Source organism: Anoplolepis gracilipes, chromosome 3, assembly GCF_047496725.1.
Source record: "Anoplolepis gracilipes chromosome 3, ASM4749672v1, whole genome shotgun sequence".
Taxonomy (NCBI): Eukaryota; Metazoa; Arthropoda; class Insecta; order Hymenoptera; family Formicidae; genus Anoplolepis; species Anoplolepis gracilipes.
The window spans coordinates 3,318,845-3,343,120 of NC_132972.1; the positions used below are offsets into that span (position 1 = coordinate 3,318,845).

The following is a 24,276-nucleotide window of genomic DNA, read 5'->3' on the forward strand; positions in this document are numbered from 1 at the left end:
ACTATATATTATAGTCTAAAAATATACAAAAAAATGAAATTTTATTTACATTTTAGTTTTTTCAACAACATAATTTTTTATTTTTTCTTTATTCTTAAATGTTTTTATTCACGAGTTAATTAAAATTATTATTATAAAATAATTTGATATTTTTATAGTAACAATTAGTATTTTTTTATTTGATATAAATAGAATTTTTTATTGTAATGACGTATGTACAAAGTGTCTTAGAGCATCTATATCATATTTAATCTAACAATTCTTTTATCAATATAAAATTGATATACTGATATATATTTGATGGATTTTTTTCTCTTTGTAAAAATATTAAATTATATCATTTATATTTATTATTTTAAATTATTAACATTGTACATCTTTATAATCAATCTTAATAATTAATAATATTGGTAAATTACTATAGTAAAAAATAATCATATTTCTTCTTTTTAATTAAAATTAAAATTCATTTTTATATGATATTAAACTTAAAATTAAAGAGAAAAATATAATTATTCTTTATAAAATTTATTATTGCAATGTATGCTTATTATTTTATAAGAACGTGTATATTTTTAAATAATACATATTAATAAAATCTGTTTGCAAAATAATATACATTAAAATAGATAGGTTTTTTTTTATAAACTTATTCTCCTATTTTCTGTAAGCTTTATATGTGATTAGTTAATTTTTTGTGACTTACCTTTAATAATGATATGTGCTTTATTTCTAATGGATAGCATTCATGACAAAATGGGCAGTATATTTTGAGAATTTATTGATATCTTTAGGCCACGAATATGTACGAATTAATTTGTACACGACCTACATAACCGTAGAAGCTCTGCCTTATTTTTCTATTATAAATAGATTTACATACGTGATTGTTTTTTTTAAATAGTAATAGTATAAAATATCCAATCTTTTAATAAATAAATAAAATAATGCGGGATTAATATCATTTAAAAGTTATATAAAGTTATATGAAGTCATATAAAGTTTACTCTGCATGTCATTTATGATTCGCATGACATCAACATGAATTTTTGCACAATTTTTACATAATTGTATCTTAATCTTGAATAGTAGTTTTATTGTAAAAGCGCAATATTTTATTATAAAAGCAGCTGATATGAACTTGTTGAAAATTATAATGATATTTTTTGTACGCAAAATGTTATTGGCAAAGTTTATTGTTTTGCTGCTATCTGTCTAGTCGACGTAAATAATGTATTCTTTTAAAACAGTTGATCGCTTCTTCCTCATTAATCATGCACACATTTAACAACTTATTTTAATACAGTGTACTAATTACAGGAAATACTAAACGAAATATTTTTACATTATTTGTCACATGATTAGATATTTTTGATTGATTGATAGAAATCCGGAAATGTTTTGCAATGCGCGAAATAGTATATATATATATAGTCACCGCCGCATGTCGTTAAATCAGAGATCTAGTAGTAGACTGCAATTTATTTTTTGTACGTCCATTCACAAGGTGCAGAAAAATAGTTGGCCAAAATTTCGAAAACATGTTTCGTTTTTTCCTAGCGGCCGCGACACTCTTCGTGCTGATGATTGACGCGCAAACTCATAAGTAAGTACACACTTTATATTGCATTATACATAGACGTGATAAATATTGAATTTGTAAAGATTGATCCATATCTCGTGAATATATCCGACTTTTTGAAATTGATACGAAACCTAAATATGTGATCGCGTTTTAATTATAATTGAGCGAAATTGTTCTTTACAAAAATGTATATTTGTTTAATATTAACAAAAAAATTAAAAATAGAACGTTTTTAAAAAAAAGATTTTTTAGTTCTCGCTTTTATCTACCTTATCATGATATTCTTATTGAGCTTCTAATATAGTAAACTATTTTCTGACGTGTATAAGCATGTGAACTAAATACTAATAAACTGCTTCTCCTTATTTGATTTCTATTTTTTATGTTATTCAAACATATGATCTATTTTTAGTATTTAGCAGAATTAAATAATTTTGAATTATCTTTTTCTATAAGATTGGATGCAACGATCTCTTTCATTAAAAATCACAGACTGTTAAATTATAATATCTTAATTGATTTTAGATATAAATCAATTATTATTTCAAATGTATATATACAATGTATAAACATTATAATTAAAAAAATATAATTTTATAAAGTAGTTTAATTAATTAAAGTTTGTTACATAGTAATGCTTATACATATATAATAATCCTTCGTATTGTAAATATGTATTGAGTAAATTTGATTTTTGTAACAATTGAACGTATGTAGTTTTATTGTAACTTATATTTTTTTTTTAATGTCTGCTACTATCAGTAAAAATATAACTATACATTATATATGATGTGTGTATATGTATGCATGTAAGAAAATTTTTTTTTTTATAGTATTTTAAAGATTCCATTGTACAAGAAGGATTCTATTCGCACAACTTTGAAGAAAAATGGTATCGACTTGCAACAAGTTTTGGCCACCAATGCGTCAGAACCTTTGAAAAATTATTTAGACCTACAGTATTTTGGCGAAATCAGTATCGGTACTCCGCCGCAGAACTTTACAGTATTATTTGATACTGGTTCCGCAAATCTTTGGGTACCATCGGCACAATGCAATTCTGACAATCAGGCGTGCCGTAAATATCTTTATATATATATATACAGAATAATAATTTTCATTATAAATACACAGCAAAATTTTTTAACTGCACGACTCATGAATGTATTATATTTTTTATTTGTCTAACAAAAGGCGAATTTAGAAGAATATTACTTCATACTTCCTTCTTCATTTTAAGCACATAAAAGTGATTATAAACTTTTTGATATTTTTTATCCAAAAATATTGCTATATATTTAGTAAGTGCAAATTAACTCAAAATCAGTATATGAACATGTTACTATTTATCTAATATTTTATTAATGTGCATATATTATATTTAATAATATTGTTTATTACTTAAAAAATCGTTGGAGATGATTTTAATTTTTTTAAATAATTAATGTCATGTCAAAGTATATTAAAATATTATAAATGTTATAAAAGTCAACTCTATTAATTAAATTTTTTAAATATAACCGTTTAGAATCTTTAAAGAAGATAAAAAATTACAATTTGGAAATTAAAATCATTGAAGGAAATATGATAAACTAGCTTTACAATTTGCATGCATAGACTTATTTATGCAATTTATACTCACATTCTACGAATACAAATAAGTCTTGACACACAAAGATAACTTTTTAAAACGACAAATACATTTACATATGTGATCTGATAATTCAAACAAATATTGTTTATTCAAATCAATAAATCTTTTTTATTTAAAAAAATTTTTTAATACTGCTAACTTGCAATATTATTTACTAATTTTTACAGTATCACATAAGAAATATGATAGCAGCAAATCTAGCACATATTCATCAAATGGTGAGCAGTTTTCTATTAATTCTCGCATTGGCAGCTTAACTGGATTTTTATCATCTGATGTAGTAAATGTGAGTCATCATTAATCAAATAATCCAATACAGTCGTAGTTTATAAAGTTAAATATTTTCTTTTTAGTCTTGTGCGTGGTAATACTTTATTATTAATACTCATTTTTTTATAGGTTGCCGGCATCCAAGTTAAAGGCCAAACGTTCGGAGAAGCGATTTCTGAGCAGAGTTTAACGTTTCTTTATGCACAATTTGATGGTATTTTGGGCCTGGGCTATCCATCGATATCCGAAGATGGAGTGACGCCTGTCTTCAACAACATGCTCCAACAAGGCCTAGTGTCACAATCTATTTTCAGCTTCTATTTGAATCCGTTCGTATCTTTTTTTCATTTATGCACAGTGAACATTTTTAATAAAAAATTTTATAATATAATTTAATAAACTTTAATAAAAAATATATACATTACAAAAATATAAAAAAATAAAAAATATTCAATCTATATAGAGACCCTTCGGGTAGTGGTGAATTGATGTTGGGTGGTTCCAATCCCAATCATTACCACGGTGATCTTACATTTGCTGGGCTCAGTAACGCAGGATACTGGCAATTTCCCATGAATAGGTACATTATTTTCTAAATTATGCTGATCACATGTTGCAGCAAATAATTAACGTTTTTGCGCTGTAGTGTTCAAGTAGGTCTTTATTGGACCTTGTGCGAGGGTGGCTGCCAAGCTATTGCTGACACAGGTACCGCACTAATATTTGGACCAGTAAAAGATATCAACTTTATTAATTCCCACCTTGGAACTGATTATAATGGAAACGTAAATAAACAATCATATTTTTAATAGCATATATTAATAGCCTTTTAGAGATAAATCATAAAATGTTACTGAATATATATTATTATTTGTTAAATTACTAATTAGTAATTTAATATTATCTTTTGTTTAAAGGTAAATTGTAATTCGCTTAGTCAGTTTCCTATAATTGGTTTTGTTGTGAATGGTAAAACATTAAATCTTACTCCTAAGAACTATATTATTCAAGTGAGTATTATGGATGTTAATTTAATTTTAATTATTTAAGACGAACACGAAGTGTTTACATTGTATATTTAATTTTTCGCAGCAAATAAACAAAAATGGCGATGTGACATGTTCGACCGGTTTCCAAACGAATGCCAATTCACAGCTATGGATTCTGGGCAATATATTTATGAGCACTTACTATACTGTATTCGATATGGGAAATAATCCCCGAGTGGGATTTGCTCCATCAAAATAAATGTCGATTGCCTTGTTTTAAAGTTATATTGCTTGACGATAAATATAAATAATAACTTTGCAAACAATTAAAGAAAATTATTTTTATAGTGTTTAATGTTTATTCCTTTGTAATTTTTAATTATAATTAGTCGTATTGTTATAAACAGATATTTGTGATATATTTTAAAATTAATATAAAGATATATGTGATATCTTTTATCAATAATTTGATATATTTATTATACACTCTTCATAAAAATTAAAGGAACATCTAAATGAAAAAAAATAGACAAAATTATGCTAACTGTAACTTAATTAAAAATAAATGAAATTTCAATCTAAAAAAATGTTTTGAAGCTTAAAATCTCTATTGAAAGCTTATATTATTTTTATGTTTCTGTGAGTTTGGTAATTTTTACATGTAGAAAACTGGACAAAATGATAAATTTTTTTGTTGAAATTGAGAAAAATTTGCCGAATATAGCTATGAGATTTTTTTCATGAGGGCCACTATGATTTTATGCGGCAAAACGTACAAGAAATTGTGAAATTGCTTTATTTTAAGAAAAAAAAAATAAATAAAGTCCGCCGGCGTTAGCGTTATCCAAAGCGAGGAAGTCACATGATCGAATTTACGCTTCATTTTGTGTGAGTGTGTGTGTTTGTATAGATGTGAGATCTCGCAACTTATCGCTTTTGCGGTATTTTTTTATTTCAAACTCCTGTCTGTACGTGCGTGTATACATGGGCGTCTATGTATAGAGTGTGTGTGGCTGAATAAATAATATAGGGCAAAGTAATTAGCGTTAAAAAAAATTTAATAATGCGTACTTCAACATCTATTCAAGACTGCTCGCAATCGATTTCGCATATTGATGCAACGATGTATTGCTGCTTGAAGGATTCATTACTAGGCTCGTCAAAGAACTCTGACAAACGAAGCTAAATTTTTGAGTATTTGTTGAGATTTTTAGGTAATGAACGTATATGAATTGATTTGCACACCTACATGGCCATAAAAGCTTTGCTTTTTTCACCTATTATAAACAGATTTACATAAGCAATAGTTTCTTTAAATAGTAATAGTGCACAATATTCAATCTTTTTAATAAGTAGATCAAATAATGCAGGATTAATATTATTTAAAAGTTTTATAAATTTTACTCTGCATTACATTATTTATGGTTTGCATACTATCAACATGAATTTTTGGATAATTTTTGCATAATTATGCCTTTATCTTGAACAGTACAATATTTTATTGTGAAAGCAGCTGATATGAACTTGTTGCTAATGATAATGATACTTCTTGTACCCAAAATATCAGCGGCAAAATTTATTGTTACATGGCTACTTGTCAATATAAATAATATATTTTTTCGAAACATTAACCGCTTCTTTCTCATTAATTTCACGTATAAATTTAATAATCTACTTTAACACAATTTGTGCTAATTAAAAAAATATATTAAACAAAATATTTTTAAAGTTAATTGATAGATAGAAATCTCTATACGGACGTAGCCAGGATTTTATTCAGAGGGAAGCAAAAATTTATCAAAAAATAAAAATTTATTATTATTATTACTATTATTGGAAAAGACTTCTCTTTAGTATAAAATAAAAAAAGAAGAATACATTAGTAGATACTTACATGATAAACATTAAAGAAGTTGAATTAAGAAAATAAAATTTGAGAAAAATAGATAAAACTAATTCAGAAAAAATATAAAGTAAAAAAATTTAGATAAATTAACACATATAACATTATTACGTACAAAACTGTGATTAAATAAAATAGATTAAATCGTCACAGTTATAAACTAATTACGAAATAATTCTTAAAACAATTGGCGATTTTATTGCAGTCATCGATAAGAATCATTGTAACTGTAAGTCGGTTAGGAATTGTAAGAGCTTAATGAATTAATAGAACTTCAAAAACTCCTAACGTTTTTATTTTCATGAAACATTGCGAATCCTTTGTAGTTAATTTTTGATTATACAAAACATATATTTAACTCTAATTTTATTTGTTTAATTTTGTAGTTTGCATTACATACAACATCAAGCATTTTGTTCTTTTTTTTCTATTACTTCTCTGGAGGGGCAAGCATCATCCTTGTCCCCTCCTCTGGCTACGCTCATAAACCTAGAAGTTTTAAATGCGCGATTGTATATATAGTCGCCGTCCACATGTCGATAAACCATTAGAGTTCTAAGAATTGACAATTTATTTTTTGTATGTCCACTCACAAGGTGCAGAAAAAAGTTGTGAAAATTTCGAAAACATGTTTCGCTTTTTCGTGACAGCTGCGACGCTCTTTGTGCTGATTGATGCACAATTTTACAGGTAAGCATATATTTTATATTTCATACATTGATGTGATAAATATCAAATTTGTGAAAATCATTCCATCTTGTAACTATAGTCGACTTTCTGAAATCGATACGAAACTTGCATAAATGTGTGATTGCATTTTAATCAAAATTAAAAATTTTTCTTTACAAAAATGTATGTTTTTTTTTTATTATCCAGATAGCAAAATGCTAGCAGTATGTCAGCAAATTCAATCATGGTTTTGTAATAGATTAATGTATGCTGTGTTCCCATTACTTGTCAATGTAGACTGCCCTCCTTTTGGACGCACACGTGCTGAATACGTCATTCTATTTTTCTTCAACATATAATGAGCAACAAAGGTAGAATCAGTTGGGAAATAACGCGTTACTTGTCACGTCGTTACTTTTTTTGATAACTGTAACGGTAACGGCGTTACAAATTTTTGTTTGTAACGGAAAAAGTAACTTCGTTATATTTTTCGATAACGAGTAACGAAATTAACAGTTATTTTTATCGTTACTTCGCAAACAACACATGTCTTCAAAAGATGCTTAAAAGACAACTTAAAAATGTCTTATTGTCTTTTAAATATCTTTAAGATCTCTTTTAGTCTTTCTGTGCCTTCTGACATTTTTTTTGAATATACTTGAATATACTTGAATATACTATACTTTTTTCGAATATAATTTTCAAATCAAGAAATATAGATAATTTTCGTTTCATGCATATGCGCGCATTTTATGTAGTATACGTAACATATACTGTAGATACATGTGCATATATGTGCGAAATGGAACTTAGGGATTGATAAGAGTATTGATAAAATGCAGTATCACATAGAAATTACTGGAATCTTTTTCTAATATCTTCCTATTTTGTAAAAAAACATTTAAATAGACAGGTAATTTAATGATTAGCCAAGAATTTGACATTATGAAAATTATCGTATTGTGTTAAAATTTTAAAATAAAAAGAAATTAAAGAGACGTCAAGAAAGCGATTTTGACCATATTTACAAATCTATTGAAAGTAAACTAACAATAAGAAAATCACTTTTTTGCAATTACAACATCTAAAACTCTTTAAGAAGGCTTGTCTATAATTTTTTTCGAAAGTTTTCTTATTTAAAATAATTTATTATCAAAATTATTACTTTATATCAATAGCGATATTACTATCCAAATTATATCATTTTGATTACTTTAATGTAAAATAATGTTTAAAGTTTTTAATTTAATTTGATTCTTGTATTAAATGATTAGTTCTTGTATTAAAAAAAATTTTATGTAAAGTTTGTATTGTATGTACAAAAAGAATAACGAAAATTGTAACGATTCGTTACTTTTTGAGTAACGATAACGAGTTATTTTTTAAAATTAGTAACGAATAATGGTAACGAGTTACTTTTGGAAAAAAAGAACGGTAACGAGTTACTTTTACAAGGTAACTTTCCCAACTCTGAACCGATACTATCAACGCATGAGCATCTAAAGAAAATGCAACTATAGTATATTAGTAAAAATATAATAGAAAAATCAAGCATAATCTGCTGTTATACCGTAACAGCAGAAACGTGGCAAGCATGTAATATTATGATCTAACATCAAATTTTAATAGCAGACACGCAGCAAAAATTAAACACAGCCTGACATCCCATCATGACGATAAAAACGCTGTAAAGCACGATATATAGGTATAATAAAACTGAATATTATAGGTATCATTGCAAAAGAATTACCAATAAATCTTTCGTTGCTTGTAATTTATTGCGATAAGTATGCAACATAATAATTCCATTCATAAATGTAACATTATATTGTAATTAAATTCAGTATAGTACAAATTATTGACGTTATTAAATAATAATAAACAATAATAATTAAATTTAAAAAATTAATTTATAAAACTTGATATTTGAAACTCTTATTTGCATATATTGAAATCTTAGTTTTTGTGTCTCAAATAAGTAATAAAGATATAAAATTTTCCATTCTTTCGCCTGGTTTTCAAAAAATCAATTTAATATTTTGAATCCTTTGTTAGAATGACAGAAGTTAAACTGATTAAAATAGATAGACATTACATTTTTTATTTTTAGTACCTGCTCTTTGCATGCTTTATATCTATTCGTGGCAGAAATTTAAATACGAGATAAATCGCATAGTAGTAAGCAGTTATAAACGAGAAAACAATATGTACGATATTACTGTAACATTTTATATGTAATATGTTTCTGCTATCATTTCATGACAGCAGCTGTCTTTTTGTCGTGTTTTTGCTGTATTTTTACTGTTAACTTTTGAAACAGCAGCGTCTGTTCAATTCTTGCTGTATTTCTACCGACATCCTGTTTGCAAATGAGTTTGATATTTGACGATATTCTAGTGATATAACAAAGAACATGTTATACTCTGTTGTGATTTAGTTTTTGTTGACATATTGTACGCAATGCTTAAAATTTACTGTTTTTATGTTAAAAAATTCTACTTAATTTTTGCAGCATTTTTTATAGCACATATCATAATGCAAGAATTGCTTTCTGTTGCATTTCTATCGTCGCTAATTAAGATGAAACCATGCTCGGCTGCTGCTAGAGTTTTTGTCAATATGTAGCGCACAATTTGGAATACGGGAATTTTAATTACCTCAGTAATAACAAAAAAAAATTTAAAGCTAAAACGTTTAAAAAAAAGTTTTCTATGAATTCGCGAAGCTCTCACTTTTATCTACCTTATCGCAATATTCTTTTTGCGTTTCTACTATATATTATATTAAAAAACTATTAATAACTGATTTATGGGATCCCTATATATATCCTATATCCAGAAAATACAGTCATTTAATTTTTAATTATTTCTTTGTATAAGATTGTATGTAACGGTATCGTTAATAAAAAATCATAGTCTGTTAAATGATAATGCTTTAATATTTAAGGCTTAAACTATAAAATATATTAAAATATATATATTAAAAAATATTATATATGTACAATGTGCAAAATCTTATTATTTAAAAAAAAATAACAGTTTAATTAATTAAAGTTTGTTATATAATAATAATCACATAATCTTTGTGTTGTAAACATGTATTGAGTAATTTTTATTTTTATACAATTGAAAGTATGTAACTCCCTTATAACTTATGTATTTTTTAAATGTCTGCCCTCTGTATTATAAAAAAATATAATTATATTATATATATATATATATGTATTTGTATGTATGCATATAACAATTATATTTTATATTTAAGGATTTCATTATACAAGATGGATTCTATTCGAAAAACTATGAAGAAAAATGGTATCGACTTGCAACGAGTTTTGGCTAACAATATTGTGTTGGAACCTTTGAAAAATTATGTAGACGCACAGTATTTTGGCAAAATCAGTATCGGTACTCCGCCGCAGAACTTTACAGTATTATTTGATACTGGTTCCTCAAATCTTTGGGTACCATCGACAAAATGCAATTTTGACAATCAAACTAACCGTAAATATCTTAATATTTATATAAGATAATAATTAATTTGCAACATAAATACATAGCAATATTTTTTGAATTGCACGGCTCACGAATATATATGTTCATCTAACAAAAGACGAATTGAAAAGAAATTTACTCTACACTTCCTTCTTAAGTTTAAGAAGATAATAATTATAAATTTTTCGATATTTTTTATAAAAAGATATTGCTATATACTCAGTGTGTGCAAATTAAATAACACTCACAATCAACAAATATATAAAAACATTTTACTATTTATCGAACATTTTGTTATTTATATTTGTATATATTGTATTTAATAAAATTGTTTATTGCTTAAAAATATTGAAGAAAATCTTAATTTTTTTCTTATCATAACATAGTATTAAAATAAATGTTATAAAATTTTACTGTATTAATTATATTTTTTAAATATAATCTTTATTCTCTTTAGATAAACAAATTGAAATTGTTTAAGAATGAAAATCAATGATAACATTATTCGACAAAATTAAACTTTTTTTATGGTATTTGCATGAAACTAATCTTTTCTTATAAATTTTTCGTTGCTGAATTTAAATCCGTCCGCAAAAATGCCCTAGTACATCAAGATTTTGAAAAAAAACTCAGTTAAATGTGCTAATAATGACAATTCTAATAATTTTTTATTAGTTATAACTTTCTATAGGTTTTATATTAGCGCAAAAATTTTGTCACAGAATAATATGTGAATATTATAAAATTAAATATTAAAACAAAGCTTTTACAATTTGCATGCAAATTTATTTAAAACTTATTTATGCAATTTATTATATTAATTCTGAAGATACAAATAAGCTTTAAACATAATTTAACGTTTAAAATAACGAATGTATTTACATATATCTGATAATTCAAACAAAGTATTGTTTATTTGAATTAACACATTTTTATTTTTGAACATTTTTTAATACTGTGATTTTAATTTTTGATATTATATATTTTTTACAGATTTACATCATAAATATAATAGTAGCAAATCCAGCACATATAAACCAAATGGTGAGCAGTTTTTTATTCAGTATGGCGATGGCAACTTAACTGGATTTTTATCATCTGATGTAGTAAATGTGAGTCATCGTTAATCAAATAATCCAATACAGTCACACAACTACAATCGTATAATAGTTTATAAGCATTTTATATTTAATAAGCATTTAAATATTTTCTTATTATTCTTGTGTATGGTGATACTTTATTATAAATACTAATTTTTTTATATAGGTTGCCGGACTCAGTATTCAAAATCAAATATTCGCAGAAGCAATCTTTGAATCAAGCTTTTCGCTTGTTTATGCTCATTTTGATGGTATTTTGGGCATGGGCTATCCATCGATATCCGTAGATGGAGTAATGCCTGTCTTTAACAATATGGTGCAACAAGGTCTAGTGGCACAACCTATTTTTAGTCTCTATCTAAATCAGTTCGTATCTTTTTTCACACGTACAGTGTGCACGTGTAAAAATATTTTTAATAAAAAAATATATACATTCCAATCTAAAAATATACAATCTATACAGAAACCCTTCAGCTAGCATAGGCGGTGAATTAATATTGGGTGGTTTCGATCCCGATTATTACAATAGTGAGCTTACATATGTTTCTGTTACTAATGAAGGATACTGGCAATTTACCCTGGATAGGTACATTATTTTTTAAATTACACTGATTATAAGTTGAAACATATAAATAAAGTTTTTCCACTATAGTGTTCAAGTAGGTATTTATTGGACCGTGTGCGAGGGTGGTTGCCAAGCTGTTGCTGACTCGGGTACCTCACTAATAGTTGGACCAGCAGATGATATCAATTTTATTAATGACATCATTGGAGTTGACAATTATGGAACTGTAAATAAACAATGAAGTATTTTTCTTAATGGCATAGCCTTTCATAGATAAATGATAAAATATTACTGAATATATATTAATATTTATTATATTATTAATTAGTACTTTAATATTATCTTTTGTTTAAAGGTGGATTGTGATTCGCTTGATCAGATGCCTATAATTGGTTTAATTATAAGTGGTAAGACGTTCAAACTTACTCCTAACGACTATGTTATTCAAGTGAGTATTATGGATCATAATTTTAATTATTTAAGATTTAAGAATACGAAGTGTTTACATAGTGTATTTAATATTTATAGGAAATAGAAGATAATGGTACTGTAATATGTTGGAGCGGTTTCGAAGAAGTTGAAGACTTCAATCTATGGATTCTGGGCGATATATTTCTTGATTGTTATTATACCGTATTCGATATGGGAAATAACCAAATGGGATTTGCTCCGTCAAAATAAATGTCAATTGCCTTGTTTTAAAGTTATACCATTAGATAATTGATATAAATGATAACCTCGCAAATAATTAAATAAAATTATTTTTTATAGCGTTCATTGCTTATTGTTTCGTAAGTTTTAATTATAATTATTTATTTAATTATAATTGTACTGTTATAAGTGGATATTTGTGATAAATTCAAAAATTAAAATAAAGATATGTGTGATATTATCAATAATTTAATATATCTATTATGTATTATCTAGTAGCCAAATACAAATAAATCTGTTGAAATAAAATACTTTTTTGTGTACTCGGTACACTTTTTATACATTAAACTGTCACAATTTTATTTAAAATTATCATTTGCTCTCTCTTTCTCTCTATGTATATATTATGTATATATTGAAAGTGTTTCAAAAAGATAGGCCTGCATACAAGATAATTGCAATTTTAGCTGAGAACGAATTCCTTAATGGAATTAAATTAATTTTAAATTCTACATTCTTCACTTTTAATCACGTTACATACCGATAAACATTTGGCACTCCCATGGGTTTCCCCCTTTTCCCTATCATAGCAGATATTGTCCTACAAGATTTGGAAGCTCGAGCTCTGAACACATTATTGTTTAGTCCTCCTTTATATTTCAGATATGTTGACGATATCTTAATGGCTGTTCCTTCCGATTCTATTGACATGACCCTCTCCATTTTTAATTCATATCACAATAGATTGCAGTTTACTTTAGAGATTAAACGTGACCGTAAAATTAATTTTTTAGATGTAACACTTATAGTGGAAAACAATTATTTAGTTTCTGATTGGTTCCATAAGTCTACCTTTTCCGGTAGATATCTTAATTTTTATTCGCAACACCCATACTGTCAAAAGAAAGGCACGATATTTAGTCTTGTTGATAAAGCATTTACCTTGTCACATCCTAAATTTCATGAAAAAAATTTTAACATCATCAACATATTATTGGATAATTGCTACCCACTTAAATTGATATTTGACGTAATTAATCAACGCATTAAATTTTTGATTAATAAACCTGACTTTGTTAACAACATGACACGGAAAAATTCTCCGATTTTTTTTACCGTCCCGTACTTACCAAATATATCCGAACAATTTAGAAGCATTTTTAAAAATACTAACGTCAAACTATCTTTTTGTAGCATGAATAAATTAGATAATAAATTATATTTATATAAATAATAATACATACTATAAATTTATTAAAGTACTAAAAAGTTCTATTCCAAAAAATTTTAAAATAAACGTTGTTTATAAAATGAATTGTTATGATTATGATGCATTAAATGTCGGTTAAACGTCAAGAATGTTGAAAACTCGAATTTCCGAACACAAATCGCAGATCAATAAGAATGCTCATAATTTTTCAGTTATTATATACAAATTATAGACTATTGCAAAATCATGATTTTTGTTGGAATGATGTGGAGGTGTTGGATGAGGTTCCCCATTATAATAAGAGATTGATCTCAGAGAGACATAGGAACGATTTAAATCTTCAAACTGACACCGAAAATTTACCAACCATATATAACAACTTAATAAATAATCTTCCACAAATCTAAAGATCATTGATTTGTATATATATATATATACTGACTACCTCAAAGAATGTTGACAGTAACAACTTGACACATTAACTGCGTTATTCTCCATCTTCTAATAAAATTGTTGCCGAATATGCTGATATTGTAAGTAAATACTTCATTATTCTTATGATTCGTTGACTTGATATATTGATAATTTATAAATAATTATCTATGCTATCATAGGACTTAACCGGCATTGTAGTCAAGTCATTAACCTTGAAGTAACATTTATATTAATTCGTCGTGGCCCACCAACCACTGATGACTATACATATCGACAACAGTAACTAGTGCATGTTTTTTTATCGCTACTTTAATTCAAACATTGTTTACTACGTTTCGTTATTGCCAGTTTTAATTTTGTAAATCAATCCGATAAATTTTATATTTACGACTTTTATTACAATCATATTATTGCTCTAAAGAAGGCTCAAAATGAAGCCAGAAACGTTCGTTTACTTTTATGTTTAAATTATAATTTATTTTTAGTGTTTTGTATTAAATATTCTCATATGTATTTGTAAGATTACCGAATTATATATTATATCGTTTTAATGTTACCTTAATTTATTTTATTTTGTCTAGTGTCCTTGCTCTCTACAGCGTTTATTGTCTCATATATTAATATATATTATGTTTGTCCTCTGTGTATAATAACAATTATACATATATAACAGTCAATAACAATAACAACAAACGATCCTTTTCTTTCTCACAGTGTTTAATTATATTCTTAATAATAGTTTTCGTAATTAAATTACGAAAAACCTTTATTTCTTACTTTATTTCTCTCTCTCTCTCTCTCTCTCTCATTCACTTAATATAAATAAATAATTACAATTTTTTAATAAAATAGTAAAGATTGATATTCTATATTATTCCATTTTTCCAGAATTTCTTTTTGTAGCACACATTCTTTCTTATGATTTACATTCTATAATATAAAAATGTAGATAAAGTAGTTTTTTGGATTTTGTACAGTCTCGGTTGAAAATCAATATTAATTGTCTCTGTGAAACTAACATAACAATATAATCGTTTGTAACAAATTTTATGATTGCATGATATCTCAAAACCGTGCACATGATTTCTTTTTTAAGAACTTGTAAATATTTATTACAAATAAAATAATTTATAATATATTTTCACTCATACAATTATAATTTTCTTTTGAAAAGACTCGCTACATCTTTCCTATATACATAAATTTCTTACTACATTATTCAAGCTTTTTGGTAGTTAATCTTTCAAATTTTTAAATAACCATGTTTCAAATATTACACTATTTAAAATACAATTACATTAACAATAAGTCAAAATTCTTGCTACAATAGATCTCTCTCTTTAAATTGCATTGAAAAGAATATTACATATAACTAATACATTTATGCATTATAAATTGTTGCATATTTTTCAAATTATTTAAATTAAGCATCATCTAATAAGATTTGCAAATAGAAACATGTAATAAAACAATTACTTATATATTGTTTTTTATATACAATGCTAGTATGCAGATGCTACAATTTTTCTATTTTATATTTTTATTATTAATTTAATGAACAATAAAGTCTATTATAGCTATAAACTTTTGTTGCAATAACGCAGGATGAATATCTAAAAGTTTTATAAATTTATTCTGCACATCATCACTGTACGGTTATCAACATCTATTTGTGCATAATTTACAAAGATCTACTAAAATCGAGTCTGTTAAATCATAACACCTTAATTTAAAACTTTAGGCTGTAAATTAAATAATATTTCAAATAAATTACACAATGTGTAAATCTTAATAATTTCAAAAATATCAGTTTATAGTTTGTTACGTAATTATGCTTATTTCTTAATCTTTTGTATTTATGTTGTAAATATGTATAGTAATTTTGATTTTTATACAATTAAACATATACTTTCTCATAATTTATATTTTTTTAAATCTGCTTTAATTATATACTATATGTATATATATATGTGTATATATATATATATATATATATATATATATATATGCATCTAACAAATTGTTTTTTATATTATTTTAAGGATTCAATTGCACAAGATGGATTCTGTTAAAAAAACTTTGGAGATAGCTGGTATTGACTTGCAACAAGTAGGAAATATTGCATTGGAACCTTTGATCAATTCTGAAAACTTGGCGTATTATGGTGAAATCAGTATCGGAACTCCGCCGCAGAAATTTACAGTACAATTTGATACTGGTTCCTCAAATCTTTGGGTACCATCTGTAAAATGCGATTCTAAGAATGTGGCTTGCCGTAAATATTTTAATATTTATACAAGACTATAATTAATTTCTTCTTAAGTATATAATAATATTTATATTTATAATAATAATTATATTTTTTAAATTGGCATGACTCACAAATGTATATGTTCGTATAACAAAAGACGAATTGAGAAAAATTTTATTTTATACTTGTTTCCTTCGTCTTAAGCAAGTAATAATGGTTATAAACTTTTCAAAATTTTTTATCAAAAATATTACTTTGTGCTTAATAAATGCAAATTAATTAATATTCAATATATGAATAAATTATTATTATTTATATATGCATATATTGTATCTAATATGATTTATTGCTTAAAAACATTGAAGAAAATCCTAATTTTTTTGAATAATTAAGTTCAAATCAAAATGTATGTAAATTAAAATATTATAAAATATTATATTCTATATCTACTAAGTATATGTTTTAAAAATAATTTTTTAGAATCTTTGAAAAGCATCAAAAATGCAATTTTAATAATTAAAATTGTTGTAAATACACAAAAGCAAGTTTTACAAATTTGCATATATAGATTTTAATATTTATTCAATTCATCACACTCACTCTCTAAAGATACAAATAAAAGCTTTGATACACAAAACATAATTCAAAAGTTGAATGTATGTATTTATATATATATATATATGATAATTAAACAAGTATTGTTTATTTAAATCGACATATTTTTTTTATTTCTGCAAATTTTTTAATACTGTTAGCCAACTTGTAATATTATTTACTATTTTACTGTTACTGTAGCCAACTTGTAATATTATTTACTATTTTTTTTTACAGAAAAACATCATAAATACAATAGTAGCAAATCCAGCACATATCAACCAAATGGTGAACCGTTTTCTATTCGGTATGGGACTGGCAATTCGTCTGGTTTCTTATCTACTGATGTAATAAATGTGAGTCATTATTAATCAAATAGTAAAATGTAGTCACAATTACAATCGTAGTTTATAAACATTTTCATAAGTATTTTCTAATTATTCTTGTGCGATATTTTATTATTAATACTAATTTTTTTATAGGTTGCCGGTCTCCAAGTTCAAAATCAAACTTTCGCAGAAGCGACCCTTGAGCCAGGCTTAATATTTGTTTTGGAAAAGTTTGATGGTATCTTAGGTATGGGCTATTCGTCGATTTCCAAAGATCGAGTAACGCCTGTCTTTTACAACATGGTTGAACAAGGTTTAGTGGCAGAACCTGTTTTCAGTTTCTATCTGAATCGGTTTGTATCGTCTTTTCATAAGTACTTGTCTAGAAGTGTTTTTAATAAAAAAAAATATATATGTATTACAATCTAAAAAATATACTATCTATGCAGAGACCCTTCAGCTGATGTAGGAGGTGAATTGGTATTGGGTGGTTCAAATCCCGATCATTACTATGGTGAACCTACATATGTTCCAGTTACTAAAAAAGGATACTGGAAATTTACCATGGATAGGTACATTATTTTCTAAATTATATATTGATCATATGTTGCAATAAATTATTAAATAAAGTTTTCTTGTAGTATCCAACTAAATGATCAAGTCGTGTGCGCGAATGGCTGCCAAGCAATTGCTGATACAGGTACATCACTAATAAGTGGACCATTATCAGACATCAACATTATTAATAAAATTATTGGAGCTGATAGTCATAGAAAGGTAAATAAACAATTACATTGTTCTCAATGACATAGCTTTCTATAAAAAAATAAGAGAAAATATTACTAAATTTATATTTATTTATATTTATTAAGGAGGAATTACACGAATTATCTATGTCAAAGTTAATACATTTCGAATATCATGAATTTGACATTGTGCAAAGCACTTTTAATCTTTTAAAATGTAAAACTAATAATTAATTTGTAAGTTAAAGTAAAGATTTGCCTTGTACAACACAATTTAATATCAAGATAATGAATATTATCGAACTAACTTTTTTGTAATGATTGTGCTACGATTTTAACTTTATAACACAAAAATTATAAGATTTAATTTACATATGTGATGACATATAAATAATTTAATTTAATAATGTAGAAAAAAAATCAAAATGAAATAATTCAATAATTTTTTATTATTTTAACGATAAAAAATTATTTCATTTTGATATTATTAACATATATTATTAACATATCAACACATTGATATTATTAACGTATATTATTAACATATCAACACGTTGCACAATGAAATATTTAGTTTTAAAAATTGATAGCTACCGATTGATTACAACAGTTTGGAAATGATTAATCGTGTAAGTAACAGCTTGAATTAATGTTATTTTTTATAAAAAAAAGAAAAATTCTTGGAAATTCATGGTTTGCAATTATGCTGTGGCTTTTATAAAGAAGTTTCCTTATTATAATATTAAAAATAAGACACGGCGAGGTAACTAATTGTATGAGACGAGTTGCTACACAATTAAATATTATAAATACAAAAGATTAATAATTTATATATTTTATACTAAGTAGAGACGATTGTGTGTGTAAAGTAAAATTTTTTATCAATTTTTCAAATAGTAAAAAAAGCTATTAATACTTTTCAAATTTTCCGCGATTTTCAAATATTCCTATAATTCCTCTGTAATTATCAATTAGTAATTTAATAGTGCCTTTGTTTTCAAAGGTGAATTGTGATTCGGTTGATGAGTTGCCCACAATTGGTTTTGTTCTGAATGGTAAGACGTTGAATCTTACCCCTAAAAATTATATTCTTCAAGTAAGTATTATGGATCATAATTTGGTTTTAATTATTTAAAATTTAAGAATACGAAGTGTTCTCATTATTTATTTAATGCTTCGCAGAAAACAAGGGGCGACGGTACTGTAATATGTTGGAGCGGCTTCAAAGCGGATAAGAATAAATTACATCTATGGATTCTGGGCGATATATTTATTGGCTCTTACTATACCATATTCGATCTGGGAAATAACCAAGTAGGATTTGCTCCGCCGAAATAAATATTGATTGTCTTGCTTTAAACTTACGTTGATGATATAGAGAACAACCTTGTAAATAATTAAATAAAGTTATCTTTTTAAAGAGCTTGATGCTTATTGTTTCGTAATTTTTAATTATAATTAGCCATACGATATACTGTAAACGGATGTTTGTGGCATATTCGAAAATTAAAACTAAGATATATGCGACATTTTCTATCAATAATTAAAAATAATTAAATAATTAAAATTTCACCCGGTTTTTATACGTCAATTGATTCACTTCGTACAATTTATTAAACTAGACTTTCCATTAATTTTCCTATATTAGTCTTTACTGTGTCATCCACTATTGAAAAGCTAATCATCCTACGCAATCGACATAAAAGTTTAAACTTCAAATTTCATATTCATTCTTTAAACACCTTTGTACGATAATTATTAACTGTGTTCTAAGCATTTGAAATTTCATAAATTTTTCCTATTTTTCTAGTGTACTACTTTTTTTTTACTAACAATAAGTGTATATTATTTTTATTACAAAATTTCTTTTCATAATAATTTCTCTTCCTCATTTAAATTCTACGTTATAAAAAGGTAAATATATAGATTATAGATATTTAGACCCTGTACAATCTCATCAGGCTGAAAATCAGGTGATAATACGTCTGCCTAGCTGGCCGCCCCACATTATGCAAATGCAATAAAAAAATTATATAATAATACGCTAATTATGCGCTCACCAAATCCACAAAGAAAAAATTTTGCGCTCTTTCAGTTTAACAAAAAAAAATACTAATTATGTGGATATAAAAATAAAAGAATAAACGGTTTTCATATTTATAGTATATTTGGTGTTACATATAATGATAAAAATATCGAAATAAACATACATTAATGTATTATAAAAAAACATTAAAAAACATAAAAAAATGTACTTTTTATTAGTCTGTTTAGCATATAAATTTAATTATTAAAATAAATAGTAATGTGTAAATGTGCAAAATATATTTATAAAAATTATATAAAAAATGCAATTTCTTTTTGTGTTTATCATAGAAAGAATTATGTAAATTATCTTTGTATTAAAAAAATTGCATTAGTATTTTTAAAAATACTAATAGATTAAGAATTTTACTTTATTAATATATAATAAATATAATTATAAAATATTTATAATACATTAATATATATATATATATATGTATATATATATATAATATATTATATCTTTACATTAATATATTAATATATTAATATATTTTTTTTGTAATCATGCACAAAAAGAAATTTCGTAAATTAAATTTGCATATGTTACACTTGTATTTCTAATATAATTGTAAGCTTCTTAATGTAAAAAGTAAAATATTTTATAAAAGAAGTTTTTTACATCGTCTTTATAATAACTACATTATAGAATAATAACAAATATAAGATACAGTCGGATCTCTTATCCTACGACTCTCTTATTCTACGAAACCTCTTATCCTACGACAAAAAATCCTCTCATGCTACGACCGCAAAAGAGGAATTATACCCCCACTTTCAAATTTTTGTCATAGGATCAGAGGTTTAAGGGGAAGATTCCGGATCGAAAATGTCGTAGGATAAGAGGACTGTCTATAATATACATTATAAGATAATAAAATTTTATTTAAACTTGAGTTTCCTGAATAGCATTAAGATATCCTATTATCACTTTCCATTCTTTAGTACTTTTGTGTAATTCACAACAAACTTCATACAATCTGTGAACAAATAAAAAGGAGAAAAAGAGTAAGTAATTTATTTTATTATACTTATTATATAAAGTCTGCTGCATATATTCATATTATAAAATAACTTTTTAGTATTTTTACAACAATAATCAGAATACTTTATGTTTGATGAATAGAAATGTTTTAGTGTGATGGCATACAAAGTGTGTTAGAGCATTTGAATTATACATATGTCATCAATCATATTTAATCTAGGAATTTTTTAGATTTAATAGATTTGATGGATTTGTCTTACAATTGGTAAAAATACTAAATTAAATCATTTACGTTTATTATTTCATATAATTAATAACATTGTATATTTGTATAATTAATTCATAATAATTATTAATAATAAATTATATAATCATTTCTCTATTAAAATTTCAAGTCTATATAATAGCAACTTATTGTGATAAAAATTCAGTTCTTGCAATTATTGACAGTTTGGGCATAATTTAAAATTGACTAAAAATGATTTTACTCTGTTTTGTTAAGAAAAAAATCAATTTCGAATAATTTGTCGTTAATATTAAATTTATGCATTTTTATCTATAAACTGTATAAGATATATGTATATATATAGAGAGAATTTATTAAACTTGAGTTTTTTATAAATATACATGAAACAATTAAAAATTCGAATTTGAATAATTAGAATAATGAATCCAACATACCTTTCACTCCAATCAAGTATCCAGGGCAGTAGCAAATAAGAGCAACTAACAACTAAAAATGTGCATGAAAAGTGAATCATAAATATGATGATGTAGATATTAGTTTCATGAGATATTAAAGCAATTATCAGACTAATAATAGAGAAGATGCAGCATATCGAAAATAGTAATTTAAAAGAAAGGACATAAATTTTTCGCAGAATCAGAAGAAAATTTCTGTTCCTGAAACACTGTTATGATATTAATATTATATATGCAGGTTTAATGAAAAATTAATAATTTTGCTTTCTAGTTCAATTATTAAAGTAAAGTCATTAAACGCAGAAATTTTAAAACATCGTTAAAGTGATTTTATTTTTATTTGTTCTTTAATATATTTTTATTTATATTTTCAAACTAAAATTTGTTAATTGTATTACTTATAACAAATTATAAACTATAAATTATAATCGTATATAATGTGTAAGTATGATGTAAGTTTTGTTGTTAAGCTTTATTATTTTAACATACATCTAGTTATAAACTATCACTTTAACTGTTTAAGTAGTTTTTGTATAATTAGTAATAATTGCTTATTATTTTGTAAAAACATGTGTGTTAAATTACAAAATAATATATATTAAAATATAAAAAAAAATTTTATTTTCTTATAAACTTTTATCCTGTTATTTTCTATAAACTTTATATAGTTATTAGATCTTTTATAGTTTACATACCTCTAATAATGGTTTATGCCGAATTTCTAATGGATAATTCCCAGAACAAAATTCGCAATGAAGCTTATTCTCCATGTTCATATTCGCCAATATTTCTAGACAATGAACGTGTATGAATTTATTTGCACACATACATGGCTGTATTAAAAGCCCTTTCTTATTCGTATCTATTATAAACAGATTTACATACTTAACTGCTTTTTTAAATAGATTGTATAATATATATGTATAAATATATAAAAAATGATAAGTGTGTGTGAGTGTGGGTGTGTGTGCGTGCGCGCGTGCGCGCTGTATGTATGTATGTATGTATGTACATACATACATATGTGTGCGTGTGCGTATTTGTGAGATAAAACATAAAATTGAAACCTGTATTTTGTATTGTAAATGTTACAGCAAGCACGTGTAAACACAGTCGCACTTATTATATATATATGTATACATATTAACGTTAGCATATATATGTATATAACATTTACAGTACAAAAAATGCACTTTTAAATGCTTAATCTTACAAGTATCTTTAAAGTAAATTACTTATCCGGATTATTTTATAAAACGAAACTACACATACCTTCGTTGCAATAGTAGCATTTCAATACTACTGCATCAGGTTCTTCCATTTTATGATTATATTATTAATTTAAAGAACAATAAAATCCGCTTTATAATTATAAACTTTTGTTGCAATAATACAAAATTTATTTAAAAGTGTTTATAAATTTTACTTTGCACGTCGTCACTGTATGGTTAATATATTGATATTGCTTTTGATCTATTTTGACACCATTTACTTATATTTACTATTCTAATAACAACAGTTGCTTATTGTTATTTAGACTTTGTACTTAAAACCTTGAAGCCTTAAGATTCTAGAAAGTTTCTTTTATTTTTATGTATATTAAACTTTACCATGTTTTCTCTTTTTAAAATAGGCAGAATTAAAATCATCGTAGAAATCAAGCGTACATGCGGTTTTTAAATAGATTGTATATTATATATGTATACATATATAAAAAATGATATGTATATATCTATATATGTATATATTTGTATGTATGTATGTACATATGTGTGCGTGTGCATTGCGTGTGTGCATTTGTGAGTTAAAACGATTGAAATCTGTATTTTGTATTGTCAATATTACAGCATACACGTGTAAACACACTCACACACACACGCACGCACGCATTTTTTTATATATATATATATATATATATATGTATATATAACGTTAACATTTTTATATATACAGGATGTCCGGGAAATCGTCCGCAGTACTTTAGGAGGTAATTTTTGGGACGAAAAAGAAACAAAAAAAGCTATATAAACATAGGTCCGGAAATAAGTCGTTTCCGAGT

General features: G+C 25.3%; 4 protein-coding genes across 6 annotated transcripts; 3 read left to right on the forward strand and 1 right to left on the reverse strand.

Annotated features, from left to right (window-relative positions):
- The first annotated feature begins 1,469 nt into the window (after positions 1-1,469).
- LOC140663647 (lysosomal aspartic protease-like) lies at positions 1,470-4,824 on the forward strand. The gene is made up of 8 exons (XM_072887941.1): positions 1,470-1,606; positions 2,419-2,663; positions 3,407-3,525; positions 3,639-3,838; positions 3,973-4,089; positions 4,156-4,294; positions 4,427-4,519; positions 4,602-4,824. Exons 1-8 carry the CDS (start codon positions 1,542-1,544, stop codon positions 4,755-4,757), a joined length of 1,134 nt encoding a protein of 377 aa, XP_072744042.1. The 5' UTR covers positions 1,470-1,541; the 3' UTR covers positions 4,758-4,824.
- Positions 4,825-6,942: 2,118 nt separating this feature from the next.
- LOC140663648 (lysosomal aspartic protease-like) lies at positions 6,943-13,169 on the forward strand. Its single transcript, XM_072887942.1, has 8 exons — positions 6,943-7,091; positions 10,335-10,573; positions 11,558-11,676; positions 11,831-12,030; positions 12,128-12,250; positions 12,317-12,455; positions 12,585-12,677; positions 12,758-13,169. Exons 1-8 carry the CDS (start codon positions 7,030-7,032, stop codon positions 12,908-12,910), a joined length of 1,128 nt encoding a protein of 375 aa, XP_072744043.1. The 5' UTR covers positions 6,943-7,029; the 3' UTR covers positions 12,911-13,169.
- Positions 13,170-14,461: 1,292 nt separating this feature from the next.
- LOC140663691 (lysosomal aspartic protease-like) lies at positions 14,462-19,856 on the forward strand. Its single transcript, XM_072888057.1, has 8 exons — positions 14,462-14,623; positions 16,568-16,800; positions 17,608-17,726; positions 17,853-18,052; positions 18,149-18,271; positions 18,341-18,476; positions 19,449-19,541; positions 19,628-19,856. Exons 1-8 carry the CDS (start codon positions 14,613-14,615, stop codon positions 19,781-19,783), a joined length of 1,071 nt encoding a protein of 356 aa, XP_072744158.1. The 5' UTR covers positions 14,462-14,612; the 3' UTR covers positions 19,784-19,856.
- Positions 19,857-21,074: 1,218 nt separating this feature from the next.
- LOC140663984 (uncharacterized) lies at positions 21,075-23,818 on the reverse strand. Of its 3 annotated transcripts, none has more exons than XR_012046368.1 (4): positions 23,103-23,147; positions 22,913-23,007; positions 22,197-22,426; positions 21,075-21,510 (listed from the first exon to the last, which is right to left on the reverse strand). XR_012046368.1 is itself a non-coding variant. In XM_072888617.1 (4 exons), the coding sequence occupies exons 1-4, from the start codon at positions 23,536-23,538 to the stop codon at positions 21,417-21,419; spliced, it is 468 nt and encodes a 155-aa protein (XP_072744718.1). In that variant the 5' UTR covers positions 23,539-23,818; the 3' UTR covers positions 21,075-21,416. The 3 variants fall into 3 exon arrangements, 2 of the variants coding, with proteins under 2 accessions (XP_072744718.1, XP_072744717.1); XM_072888617.1 differs by lacking the exon at positions 23,103-23,147 and adding an exon at positions 23,490-23,818; XM_072888616.1 differs by lacking the exon at positions 23,103-23,147 and adding an exon at positions 23,490-23,812 and having other exon boundaries at positions 22,913-23,079.
- Positions 23,819-24,276: the final 458 nt, after the last annotated feature.